A 14,283-nucleotide genomic window follows, 5' to 3' on the forward strand; every position below is an offset into this window, starting at 1 on the left:
AGCAGAGGAAATAAGAAAAGTTTATCGGACACGTAATCAAGATTCTGAAGAAGATTGTTAAGTTAGTATTTTTAATTATTTGAGGATATTATTTTTATGCATTGTTCTAAATGTAAGGAGTAAATAAAATAATATGGTATTATTGGAAAATTGTTATTAGCAATGATTTTTATATTTTAAGTAGTGTTTTTGAATTTAATTATATTTTAATTAAATGATAGTTATTTTGTGAATTATATGTTTGTAGGAATTTGGTATACGTTAGAGTGGAAGTAAACGTGCATGGAAATAATTTAAATATTTGACACTAAGTATTTGTAACCATTTGTAATGTTTGCAGTATGAATTAGTTGGTGACGTTTGTAATATAATAGATAATGTAGAGGTAAAAGTTTTTGGATATTTTATTTATTTTATATGGGAAAATGTTCATATTTGGAAAGGGTATATACTTTTTCACGATCAGGTAATTTCATATAGTATGTTCTTTTTACCGGGTTTAAAGATTTAGAAAATTGTCATGCATTTTCGTGAAATTTTTCTAATTTATCAGAAAAAAGGAGTGTACATGGATATGGTGAAGAGTGTGCGCAATGCCATTTTTGTGCAATTCTGGGATTTTTTTTTTAAGTAAAAATAAGTCGACATGTACAAGGTTTAGTGATATTTTTTTATTAAATGATAGTTATTTTGTGAATTTTATGTTTGTAGGAATTTGGTATACGTTTTAGTTGAAGTAAACGTGCATGGAAATAATTTAAATATTTGACACTAAGTATTTGTAATGCTTGCAGTATGAATTCGTTGGTGACGTTTATAATGTAATAGATAATTTAGAGGTAAAAGTTTTTGGATATTTTATTTATTTTATATGTGGAAATGTTCATATTTGGAAAGGGTATATACTTTTCACTGCATCAGCGTTTCCTTACTTCTATCATGCACAGCCACTAAAAATAATCTCCCACACCCTCTTGCAACCACGTCTCTCATTGCAATATAGGCCATTTCAAAACACGCAAGACATGAACCACGAACCAATCAGCAATTAAACCAATTCAGCAAATGAGTTTTCAACATCAAAAGGGTTGCCATACAACACGCAATCATGGGAAAAACTAGTGCAGAACACATATCGCCACATCTGGTGATCTTAGGATGTAAGAGTAGAGCCGAAGAAATATTGCAAAAGTTCTTAGGTGCATCAAGTGACAAAGATTGCGGAGAAAGCAACAAATTGAAGAAGACTGACTAATGTATTGATATTCAAGAAAGGAGCGGATGGAAGTGATCATGAATTTTAGTTCACATGATATGGATATAGATTCTGAAAACAATAGTGAGAATGACATAATTGCTTTATTGAAAAAGAAATTATCGGAAAAAAAAAAAAAAAAAGGATGCAATGTTTGCTTGGCAAAAAAGGACAGGAAAAACAAAAAATCGCTATGCTGAATGTGAAAAATATTTGTATTTGGAACACACAACACTCTGGTGAATGTGCTGCTAACATTTGTAAATGCATTTGTCTCTTTGCCTATAGTACTAATAAAGCAAATAAAGAATCGATACAGAGTAAAGGTGCATTATTTTTTTTTTTTTCCCTAGGCTGATTCATAATACGATTTTCTATTCCTTTAAGAAATTTTATTTCATAAAAGCAAAAAAAAAAAAAAAGTTTTTCATTGTGCAGATTTTTAAAATTTGATCCTAAAATTTATTACTGGCATAGATGTAACAATTTTTTTTTCAAAAATCATAAACCAGGTCTTCTGGACTAGTGTAAATCATATTACCACGCATGCTCCCGAGTTAAATAGTCCATGCTTTAGATTTAAGAAAAGATTCCGTCAACATCAAAATTGCATATTGACACTGAAAGGCAATGGAAGGTGACTATGCAAATAATTTTTTAATCTTCCAAAAACTCGGCAAAACAGGATAATTCAAGCTTCAGGTTTAAATTTTAGAATAAAATTACTTTGCATTACATTTTTGAAAATTTTTTAGCAGAAAGTAGTATAAAGAATACTTACATATTAGCACAGGCATTTTGGCAACTCTTTACAGAATGGTGACTTTATAATGCAAAAAAGCATTTGTGTTTTAACTACAAATTTAACTGTATAAGCAATTCAATAAACCTATTCTCTCTTTTCTTGTTCTGAAGAATTTTTATTACAAGTATTTTAACAATAGATATAAAGTACTTGTTCTCTACAGTAATTTTGTAGCAAGATATGGTATTCCTGCATAAATTTTAACAAAAATTTTTCCATTGTAGGCAAATCCCCCAAGCACATATTATAAAAATTAAGAACAGCAGTTTTAGCTATGTTTCCAATTTTGAACTTAAGTCAGAACATCTCTATAGATTACTCCATACCGGTTATAAGAAAATTTAATGATGCCTAAAAAAACCTACATATGTTCTACATCACTTCTATTAAAAAATCATTTTCTGCTGAAGTAACCATTGACAATACTACTATCAAGAATGCAGTATATTAGTCAAAATCATGCATTTACAATGATATAAATTTGGAATTATAAATAAATTATTTTCTTGCATTTCTATAAGCATACAAAACATTACCTTACAAAACACGGTGCATACAGAAAGAAATTACGAATGTGTTTTAGCCCTCTAAAATGTCACAACAAAATACTATCACTAGCAATTTTTTATCAACTGTCAAATATCATTTGCAAATTAGACATCGATAAAGGGTTCTTACAGACTATATTTCTATTTACAACAGGTAATACTTATATTATGATCATCAAAAATATACTGAGAAACTAGATCAAGAATTAGTTAAGAACATAATACTAAATTGCAAAAATATTAGTTTTACTTACCAACTTTAGGAGCATCGTAAGAATCTCCGAGCAAAATTTCAGGGGCTGAATAGGCTAGCGAACCACAAGAAGTCTCTAGTTTTTGTCCGGGACAAAATTTGTTGCTGAATCCGAAGTCTGTAAGTTTGACCATACCCAGTTTTTCGAAGAAAACAACATTCTCTGGTTTGAGGTCCCTATGCACAACGTGTAGTTTATGACAATAAGATATTGCATGCACAATCTGCCGAAAGTACTTTTTAGCCGTTTCTTCGTCCACACCGTTTTCATGTTTAATAATATAATCGTACATATCCCCTCCATCCCCCAGTTCTAGAATAAGGTATAACTTAGTTTGTGTATCGATTACATCATAAAGCCGCACTACATTTGGATGCTGCACCAATTTCATACATCGCACTTCTTGAAATAAATGGGCCCTTGATACATCATCTAGTTTAGTTTTGTCGATTACTTTTACGGCTACTTGCTCCCCAGTAAAAACATGTTTAGCTAATTTGACAACGGCAAAATGGCCGCGACCTAAAGTATCTCCTAAATCATACAAACCAGCTATTTTTCCATCATAATGAGCGTTTCCTCTATTTCGGCTCATCATACGAGCGATCGAAAAATTAAAAATCCAAAAGACACCTTTTCAGCTTTACCAGAATAGACATTACGCTTGGAGCGATAACTTCACTGAGATCGCGGCGCAACATACTCAAAATAGAGAAGGGAGGGGGGAGTAAAGGATAAAACACGAAAACGCATGCGCATTGTTGCCGCCATGAAGAAGACATTTTTATCCCTTTTTCATTGATACAGAAACATAATAATAAAATCATAATACTGTCGAGTACCCAAGATGTAGACAGTATGCATGACTGCTGCAACCTCGGATGCTGTAATAAAATGCGATTAAGACCTGAAAATTATGCGTGTCTGTCAACTACATAACACCGAAATGAGAGCAAAGAAATAAATATCCTTGTGTAGCAAGCATTTATTTTTATCATATATCGTGCATTAGATGGGTTCCTTTCTCACAACATTTTAGAGCAAAGTGCAAATAGGGAAGCTTGATTCTCGTCGATCTCTAGCCGTCTCTAGTAGAGTCAGTGTTGGAATAGGTCAGGTATGAGAAAGGGAACTACGCAAAATAATGAAATGGTCATATATAAGTTATCCCTGATGAAGAACATTACTTAAGAAAAATGCGTTGTTTTATCGAATGAACTATTAAAAAAAACTTTTGGGATGTTAGAATTTGTAGAATTTAAGGGTACTTTTCTGTTCTGTTGAGAAATGTATGCAAGTACCCGTGTGTATCTATATATGTGCGTATATGTGTATGCACACATATTCATACGTACGTGCATACATGAACATGTGTATTCTTCCACATATTGATACAAATATACATTTCTGAATCCTGTCCTGATAACAAAAGAGTACAGATTTAAGAATGTTAGAGATTTATGCGCGTTATTTTGTATATATACTTTTTATAGTCTGAGTCAACTGTGAGATATACACGAAAAAACTAGTTCGTGTTTAATAATAATAATAATAATAATAATAATAGTAATAATATTATCCTGCAGGTACATAATTAAAAACTGCAGGATGACAGAGCTAGTGCGGACGCTCCGGTGACAAAATTTAGAGAGGGCAAAATTTTAGAATTCAGACACGCCAGACTTTAGGAGCCCCACAAAGCAGCAAAAAGATTAATATAAGTCCTAGGTTAATAGGAATTACAAAAAGTATCTACCAGGATGTCAGCTTGGAAATACTTAATAAAAATATTCTAAATCAAATCTTTCCGTAGTTCAAGGACCTTCTGAGGGAATTCTAGGAAATATTTCCCAAGAACACAGTTTCCGGACTTCAAAAGAAAAACTTTCAAAAAAATCTGTATTACCGAGTATAAAATTAAACATTATACCAATAGCGATTTTGTTTCCTGTACGATATTTTTATTTTATGTAATTTTTTCTTACTTTTAAAATCTTCAAAAATTGTTCTGGTTTTAAATTACTACTACTTTCATTATTATGTCAAAGAAAAAGATAACGAAAAGAAACTCCGGTCCGTGGAATTTTGCCTTTTTTACCCTTTTATCTGATGCGTTTACTTTTGAGTTTAAAGGATTGAGTACCGGAGAGTCACCTTTTTAACATATAAACGTTTTAAAAGCTATACATTGCAATCGGGTTCTTAACAGAACAGGTTCTCGTGTAGCTTGTATAATTTTAGCTATGAATGGACATGCTGGTATTGATACGGTCGAAGCTACTGAACATCTAAAAAATATCTTGAAAGTTGGAAAGAGTGAATCAGAACCCGGTAGACTTTTTTTTCCAGCATTATTATATCATTTAATCTCTTATTTGATATGAAATCGTTGGATTATCATTGACGTTTCGTTAAGTTTTATTGGAAAGTGCTTTGTAGTTTTTAATGTAATATTCAGACTTGGGAAATTTTAAGAACTTTAAGTAACTATTATTCAATATTTAATTACGTTACTCCTTGAAATTAATTTTTCTTGAAATGTCACTGTAGAGAAATAGAAGATTTGAAGGGTGAAAGATGTTTATATCTCTAATTTAGAAATTTTGTTAAAATTATGGTAGAAAGTCAGAAAACTGGTAAGAATTTTGTTTAAATGTTGGAAAGGTGATCTGGATTTTAATTATCGATCTTTTTATTATTTTTAGGAATGGGAGGGGGAAAGTTATATTTGATTCTTGTAGCTGCTGATAAGTCACAAGTCATAATTATCCAAATCCTGTCTATTTCCCCATATTTTTTTTAAATTGATTATTATCCTTCCATGGTCAGCTTCTTTATCTCTGGATTTGCAAATAATATCGTTGTGATAAGATTTGAAGGTACAAAGTGCAAAAATAATGTAGGCTTGAGATATTACATATATTTATTTCATATTAATAATTTGGTGATACATAGACAAGGTTTACTGCTTTCTTTGCATGTTTCTTCTAATCTAAAGCTTTTAAAAAATTTCAATTATTATTAGGAAATAATTATTGTAATTAAAATAAGAAGCCATTTTCTTTTTTTCCTGTGACTTCCAATTTTGTAAAATCTTTAACTGACTGAATTATTCTTTATAATTCTTAGGAAGGCCAAAATCTTTTGTTTCAGCTTTTTTCTGGAATGTTTAAGCTAGTTTTATAACAAAACTATTTTTTATTACTTAAGTGTAAAGATATACTAAGCCATAAAATAAAATTTGTCTTAATTCACAGTATATATTGATATATATTACTTAGGCTAATTTATTTTAATTCCATAGCATCCAATTTAAAGCTGGTTGCAAACGGAAATATGGAAGCTTCCGGGGATGGAAACTCTATTTTGAATGAAGTACCATGTCAAAAAGTGTAAGACATTGATATTAATTTCTTGTAGTTTGTGTATGTATGTTAAAAAAAATTGGAAAGCTTTTAAGTTTTTAAAATTTTACATCAATTTATCTTTGCATTTTAAAAGTGGTATTTTTAGATTCTCTTTCTCTGTTTTAATTGTGATGTTAGAAATTGCTATTAAATTTTCAAACATGCGTCTCATTCATAAGTTTTAATAATTGTATTTTATATAATTCAAAGATTAATGTTCCATTTTTCAGGAGATAACACTAGCATAATATGCTAACAGTAGTTTAATATATTATTTAGAGATATAATGAAACAGTTTTTCACACCATTTTTAATATTACAATTATATCAAAAAGGGTAATGCATGTAAATAAGATGAAAGCATATACATTTTAAAATATCGGAATATTTTTAGCCTAAGTGATTCTCTGGGTGACGAAAAGTTCGAATCTGTATTTTTCAAAATGCAAGAGAAAAACGAAAGTAGTTAATTGATGTCTTTCCTTACAAAAACCTAACTAGTTTATCAAGGTTCAGGATTCCATAAAATAAAGCAATGATCTTATGAGTGCATTGAGGCATCATGTTTATCTATTTATAGTGCTAAATGCATCGCTTGGTAACAGTTTTTATTTATGTAATGATTCTTGGAACAGAAAGTACCTCAGTTTATGGCATTTCCAGTTATCAGCTTTCTATTGAGCCCTATTTATATTAGATATTCGAGACTCAACTATATCATTTCTCAATAAGGGTGTCCCCAAACTCTTATTTTATTACAAAAAATAGAGACAAATAGGGTATTTTTAACATAGAGGTTTCTTGAGAGATGGAGTATTATTTCAACGCAATAAAATGCTGAGAAATATAATTCTATTATAATGACATCTTGAGTAGTTTTATGTTGAAGAGTAGAGTTATTTTTGTCATCATTGGCACTTTATCTATTAGAGTTACAAAAACGTTCCACATATTTTTTGTCAGGTTTCCAATAACAAAATTTGTCAGTATTTGAAAGCCACCTTACTGAATAATTTCTTAAGCAGAAACTAAAAGTATATGATTAATAATTCAAGAAATATTTAGTCATATAATAAAAACACTGTTTAAAATGCATGACATATAAAAGGTGTTCCAAAAATGAGATGCGAGGTACCAGAAGGAATTTCTGCAAGCTAAATTAAGCAAAAAATTATATATGAATGTATAGTGAGAAACCTATTGTTTCCAAGTTATGAGACCCCTCCCCCCCAAAAAAAAACACTACCTTGTGTGCAACATGAAACATCTTTAATACAAAGAATATTGTAAAAGGAATAAGTAGATACTGCATTGACCATTGAAAATACAGTCAACTCCCAGTAATTGTGCTAATAAACAGGAATGAGTCCATGTTAATCCAATTAATCTGTTAAACATTAACACAAGAAAGAGAAATAACCCATATTATGATTAACAAGAAAAGGTATCTAATTACAGATTTTTCCAGGTAGTTTAATTGAGAAAATAAGGTAAAATAGTTATATAAATTAAATTAGCATTGAAATCAGAAAAAGCACCTTCAAAAAGGGTGAAAAAATCATTTGTTTATATTACTCTTGTATTTGTCTTTTAAATAAATCTGAATTATTGTATTTCTGAGAGCTCTTTTTATCGCCTTCATTACTGAACTAAATAAATAAAAAAAAACCACAATTCAAGCATTGAGTTGCACGTTTGGTCCTAGGACTAGGTGTCGGGTGAAATGTAATTTATCCCATATCCTTGTTGTTACTTTAAATAATACAACTTATGTGGGAGAGTCTGGCGTGAACGTTTGTGCGATTTTGTAGATGTTGTTTTTTCATACTGCAATAGATATACAGATTCTTCATTATTTAATGACATATGTAATACATAGACTGAAATCCAGACACTATGTGTCTTCGGCAATTCTGGATTTGGAATTTTTCCAGGTATTAGATTATCAATTTAATTAGATAACATATAGAAATTATAAAATTAAAAATATGAAAACTCATTTGTGAAATAATAAAGTATTTTTTACCTTAAATGAGTCCAAATTTACAAAGAAAGCTCAAAATTTATTTATTTGCTTCATTAAGCATTTCTTTCATTGTACGGTACAACGTCCGTGATCCGGACTCGTCGGGACTTCAGCGATTCTGGATTAAGGGTTTTTCCAGATTATAGATCATCAATTTAAATCTGGTAAGATGGCATGCAGTAAATTATACAATTAAAAATATAAAACTGTAATTTATGAAATAAAGAGCAGTTATGATCTAAAGGGTATCAAAATTTACAAAAAAAAAAAAAAAAAAAGCTTAATATTTATTTGTTTACTTTATTAAACATTTCTTTCAATATAAGTTGATTCGTTTTTTGTGCTAATACTTTCTCTTTAATTCTATAGACAGACTTAATTTCTTGTTCAGTTACAAGTCCTGTAATTGCTGTGTCAAGAATACCGACTACTTGTAAATCGAAATTTTTAATTTTGAATAACCTCTCTGTTACTTTCTTCACTATCGGAAGCGATATTTTCTGGATTTAGAACCATACTACAGATTTTGCCGTCCGTTAATTGATTGATGATTGAGGCATTGTCGTTGCAATGGAAAACTTCTGTTGTATCATCTTCATTTATTACTGCTTCTCCACATTTCTTTACAAAATCCAATAATTGGAAAATTTCACCTTTAGTTTGCGATGTCCGAAAACCTTCAAATTCGTGGCTATCATCTTCATCCTCGCCTTCATGAAATATGGTAGCTGGCTATAAATTATGCCAAGTATTTTTTAATGTATATGAAGACACATCCTCCCATGATCTTGCGATGCTCCACACAGCAGATTTTATGCTAATAAATTTCAAAAAGTCTTGAATAGTCTCGCCATTGTTCAAGAAATGTAACATAGATTTTAAAAATTCTACTTCATATTTGCATTTCAGCGCGTGCTCTATTCCCATATCCATAGGCTGAATGATAGATGTACGATTTCGAGGGAAGAATAATACAGATACATTATCTTTCACTAAAACTTTAAGTATGTGCCACACGGTTGTCGGTACTTACGTATTAACGCCATCACAGCTGCAGATTTGGCGGTTTTTAAGTGCTGCCAATCTTCACCTAAAATTTTTGAGACAAATCATAAATTAAAACACTTTATTTAAAATCAAAGTAGTCAATCAGATTTCAGTGGAAAATGGGCCGATATAGAGTTTAACATAGATTCAAAACAGTCTGTATTTTCTTTGACTTGATATGTTGCCATATGAACTCTGCTAAATAAGATTCTAAATGATGTCTTGCTCTCCCCATGTCTGTTGTTCCTCCATTTAGCACTGCCCCACATTCTCTCAACTGTTTGTGTATGAATTCCTGTATCAGGATCAATAAAATTGTATTTATGATTCACTTTAGCATGTAGGAATCCTTCTTTTTCTAGTCTATTTGTTTGGTAACCTTTCCAACTATCAGAATAAATTGTATTTGTTTGGTAACCTTTGCAACTGTCAGAATAAATTGTGCTACCAACTGCAATGTTTTCAATAATTTTATTAAGAAGTTTAGAGCCAGTTCTATTAGGAATAGTGACAACAAACGAATCTTTTGTCTCTCTACATATACCACCAAACACCCACTGTTCGAGTAGTACTCTACCACAATTACTTTTACGCTTAGTAAACAAACTTTCATCAATTTCCACAATGCAATCTGGTCCACAAACCTTCTTGCTGGGTTTATTCGCCATATTAAAGACACATAATTCACACATGTAATTGTTCCAATCTATAACAGTTTTATCCGATAAATCAAATTGCTTTTCACAAAATTTAATTAACGTCACCTCCTCGCACCAGCAGTATATGAATCTCAAAGCTGAACCAAATGGAATTATGCTTCCTTCAAACCAGTTGTCTTTTCTAAGTCCCACTTACTGATCACACTATCTTAAATTACATTTCCAAAACATATGTTTACCAAAATAAAGTTTCATATCATGTGAATTGGTATATTTTCGTTTTTTTGGTAAAATATTTCGTTCCTGAAAAAGTAAAATTGCATCTTCTTCTGCATTTGGCAAATCCCAAAGACGCATTTTCGTAGCAATAAAAAATGGCGTCAAAAGTTGGCAAACAACAAGGCAAAAAGGAAACCAAAATATAACTGCATGTGAACAACAGGATTGCTCTTTACTGGCGCATCAACTCAACTTCTGCTGCGGTGGCACTAATATGTAAGTATCCAGTTGTCAACAATCAGGACTATTTTTGAGTCATCAGGTAAACCAACCAAATTCAAATGTCGGCGAGCCTCGGGTATAAAATGATTTTCAAACCAATCATTCATGAATGCTTGTGTCATCAATGCTCTTTTATTTCCGCAATATATAATGGGGGAAATCATTACTCCTTTAAATGCTCGAGGTTGTGCATGTTTTCCGATTACAAAAAGTTTGCACTTGTGCATTCCTGCAGCATTTGCATACGCTAAAATTGTTAGTCTCGCTTTGGAATCTTTGACACCAGTTGGAGCCTTTTCTGTAGAAGTTGCCAAGGTATTTCACGGTACATATTGGCAGAAAAGACCAGTTTCATCAGCCTTGTAAATTTGTTCTGGAGATAATTGTTCACTAGTAATGAGTAAATGAATTCATGTGCAAATTGTTCAGCAGCTTCAGTATCTGCTGAAGCTTTTTCACCTGAAATTTTTAATTGTTTTATATACTATGGCAATTTTTAAATTTGGTTAACTAACCTATCGAATATGTGCGCTAAGTGTTTAAGCTCATTTCTTCATGACATATTTTGGCTTGAGCTATTAGCATTGGACCCGTCAATGGCACGCCCTCGCTGTGATGCTGTCTGACCCATTCAATCATCACTTTGTCATGATCGTCACTTTTAGCATAACGAACCCCTTTTTCTGTTATTCATTGCAAGTGAGGTGTCGGAATCCACAAAAAATTCAAAAAGTTCCTTTTTCTTTTTGCTTATGTCATATACAGTTGACTTTCCAATGTTGTACTCCTTACATAATTTTGAGACGGATATGCCTTTATCCATTTTTTTTGCAGTAATTCCACTTTTTTTTTTATGGACACCGAAACATGCTTTCGCTTTGTAGATCCTTCGGCAGCTCCAGAAGTGGAAACTCTTTTTAACATAATCGAAAATTCAATTTTAATTTTTATAAAATTGCTCTAACAGTCTGCAAAAAATAATAAGCCGGATCCAATTAGAAGATTAAGTAACAGGGCAATCTGCAACATAAACTGAAATGCCTTAGAATCACTAAAGATAATTTTAGCCTAGCTTATACCGTCCATTATACATTAAACGCGCATGCGTAAAGCATACCAAAAAAAAAAAAAAGTTTATGGCTTTGAGGTCCGAATTATAGGTCATTCCGGATAATGGACATCCGGATTACGGACTTTGTACTGTACCATAATTTTGAGTGGGTAAACCGCCCTGGCGTATACACTGCACATATGATAATTTACTTTAAAAAAATGGAAGTTCATTGAATAAGCCACACTGCTATATACGCTGCAGCAAAGCAATCCAACACATGGCACTTAATATTCATTAATTCCCTGATATAGTGATGTAATTATTGTCGATAACATTTACAATATAAATATAATCAGTAATGTATAAATAAATAAGGAAGAAATATCTTAATTTGAACTTGCCAAAAATGAACTCTGGTGATTTCTAATAGATATTATTTTTATGGGTTTGGTAAACTTCGTTTATCACCATAAATTACCATATTATGAAAAAGAATATGTAAATTAGATAAAGAAACATAATTTTTTAATTAAACTACATTTATTTATACAAAACCTTCAAAATTGGGTTCATCAATGTCAGAATTAAATAAAACAAATGACCATCAAAGTCAGTTTCATCATTCTCTTCTAAATCACTTCTTTCAACATCGCTATCTTCTTTCATTTTCTTTTTCGATGATTTCCGATTTAATGAAAGCTTATATGATAGTATCAGCTCGGACTGATTGGCCATGCTTTATCGACCCATAAGGCAGCTTTCTCATACAAAGATTTTCTCGTTCATCCGGAATTTTTGAAGGAATAGAGTCCACTTTGTATCCATTCCTCCCACTGCTTTCGTAGTTCATACTTGAAAATTCTATTGATGGAGAGATCCAACAGCTGTAAAATTTTTGTTAGCTCACTTGGTATCACTGAGACATTGGTGCTAAGTTATTTTGCTTTGGATATTACCATATCCACTAAATCGGATCGCATTGAATCCAGAACGATGAATCCTTGGGGTTGGAAAAAAGCACATTTCCTTTTTTGGTAAATTTCTCTCAGCTAAAATAACATCCTTCTTCACATATCCATCCTTTTTCGTTGGCACAAATAGTAACTGCTTTAGGAAAGTTTCTTTTCTTAATTGTTTTTCATTCGAAAATTATCTAAGGAGTTATCCTCTCTCCATTGGCAGCACAACCCAAAACAAGAGTAAAAGAAGTTTTTTCATTCCACTGAAATAGTTTTTTTACGTATTGAATGAATAGTTCTGCTCGGAGGACAGTCAGAAGTAATGGGCACTTAATCCATATTAATTGTTTGCCTTCTTTTCAAATTTTGTTCTTTAATTTTCGTAGATGTAGAAGAAGTTTCAAGAAAGATATCTTTTTTCAAGCCAGTCCACAGGAAGCTCTTGTCCAACTGTTGTTTTGGTCCTGACAGATAATTTCTGTCACTTCAAGAACCTGAAACACTAATTAGGCCCTCCAGCAAAAATTTCAATGCCCGTTTGTCAAGCAGTTACTTTTTCTTGAAGGCGAATTCTGACTGATGATACTGATAATCTACTTTTGCTCTGCTCTATTTTCCATATCTGTAAAGTGTCTTCCAAAACAGGCCAGGCTATGACACCACTTTGACGAGATCTTTTATTTTTACTCGTTTTCTCTAATTCTTGTTCGTACTTCCACTGCCGAATGCATCGCTAATCAACTTTAAAATTCATTAGCTGCAGCGCGATTTCCAATTTCGATAGCTGTCTTCACTGCTGAAAGCTTAAAAGCAGCTGTGTAACTTTTTCTTTGAATAGGAGCCATAATAATAATAATATTTTTAAAGCACGAATGAGTGCCACCTACCTTAGTTAATGTCTTAGCGCAATCTGAGGTTAAAATATTGTAGGGAATTCTAACTTAACTCTTTCGCTTGTACATGACTTATGATCTAAACTAGCAAAATTTTAAGGACAGAGGAAAAATAAAATTCTCTCAGATACGCCAGACCTAAATTTTCAACTTTTAAACGCTTATAAATCGCAGCTTATCTATCCGAAATTGCAGTAAATTGTTTAAGTTGCTTTATTTTTTGTGCTACTTTCTCTTTCTTTCTCTATTTAATTCTATAGATAGACATAATTTTGTGTTTAGTTATGAAGTTTCATTGTTAAAAACTTGTACTTGCCATTCTGAAAATTCCCACCAAATTTTTTACATAAATTTTTCATTCTCAACAACCTACTGCTACTTTACTGCTGGTAGTGATATTTCTTGCATTTAGAAGCATGATATAGATTTTGCTCTCCATTAGGTGATTGATGATTGGAGAATTGTCATAGCAATGAAAAACTTGTTATACCACTTCTCCCCATTTCACAAATTCTATTATTTGGAAGATTTTGCCTTTTGTTTGTGATATCTGAAACCTTCAAATTCATGGCTATTAACATAAATAAGTGTATAGCATCCCCCATACACAACAGTGTATAGCATCTGCCATACACTGTTGCTGATATATCATGAGATTAGTGACTAGAGACATGTATTTCACTAAATGTTCTCTTTCTCCTATGATATGCTGAGGAAATTAGGTGACAATTACATTAGTTTAGATATTTATTATACTTACCATTTATTTCCTGCATATGCTTAAGGCTGATGCGAGTCCTGAATAAATTCTTACATATACTTAAGGCTTATCTGAACAACAAATCGGTTATTATTAATTCAAATATCACAAAATG

General features: G+C 31.5%; 2 protein-coding genes across 4 annotated transcripts in view; one reads left to right on the top strand and one right to left on the bottom strand.

Moving 5' to 3' along the window:
- The window catches only part of Snrk (SNF related kinase), a 73,875-nt gene extending 70,300 nt beyond the window's left edge, over window positions 1-3,575 (bottom strand). Inside the window, exon 1 of the mRNA XM_035372681.2 lies at window positions 2,863-3,575. Coding sequence (XP_035228572.1) covers window positions 2,863-3,460 — 598 coding nt within the window. The 5' untranslated portion in view covers window positions 3,461-3,575. The remainder of the gene's footprint in view (window positions 1-2,862) is intronic.
- Window positions 3,576-4,886: 1,311 nt separating this feature from the next.
- Ge-1 (Enhancer of mRNA-decapping protein 4 homolog Ge-1) overlaps window positions 4,887-14,283 on the top strand; it is a 140,110-nt gene continuing 130,713 nt past the window's right edge. For 2 of the 3 annotated variants that reach the window (XM_085810506.1, XM_085810507.1), the window contains exons 1-2: window positions 4,902-5,193; window positions 6,167-6,254. In XM_085810506.1, coding sequence (XP_085666632.1) covers window positions 5,106-5,193; window positions 6,167-6,254 — 176 coding nt within the window. In that variant the 5' untranslated portion in view covers window positions 4,902-5,105. Of the gene's footprint in view, window positions 5,194-6,166; window positions 6,255-14,283 lie in introns of all 3 variants that reach the window. The other variant, XM_085810508.1, reaches the window with a different exon arrangement.

This window comes from Stegodyphus dumicola, chromosome 2 (genome assembly GCF_044657685.1).
Source record: "Stegodyphus dumicola isolate Sdum_Otavi_A_Nest chromosome 2, ASM4465768v1".
NCBI lineage: Eukaryota > Metazoa > Arthropoda > Arachnida > Araneae > Eresidae > Stegodyphus > Stegodyphus dumicola.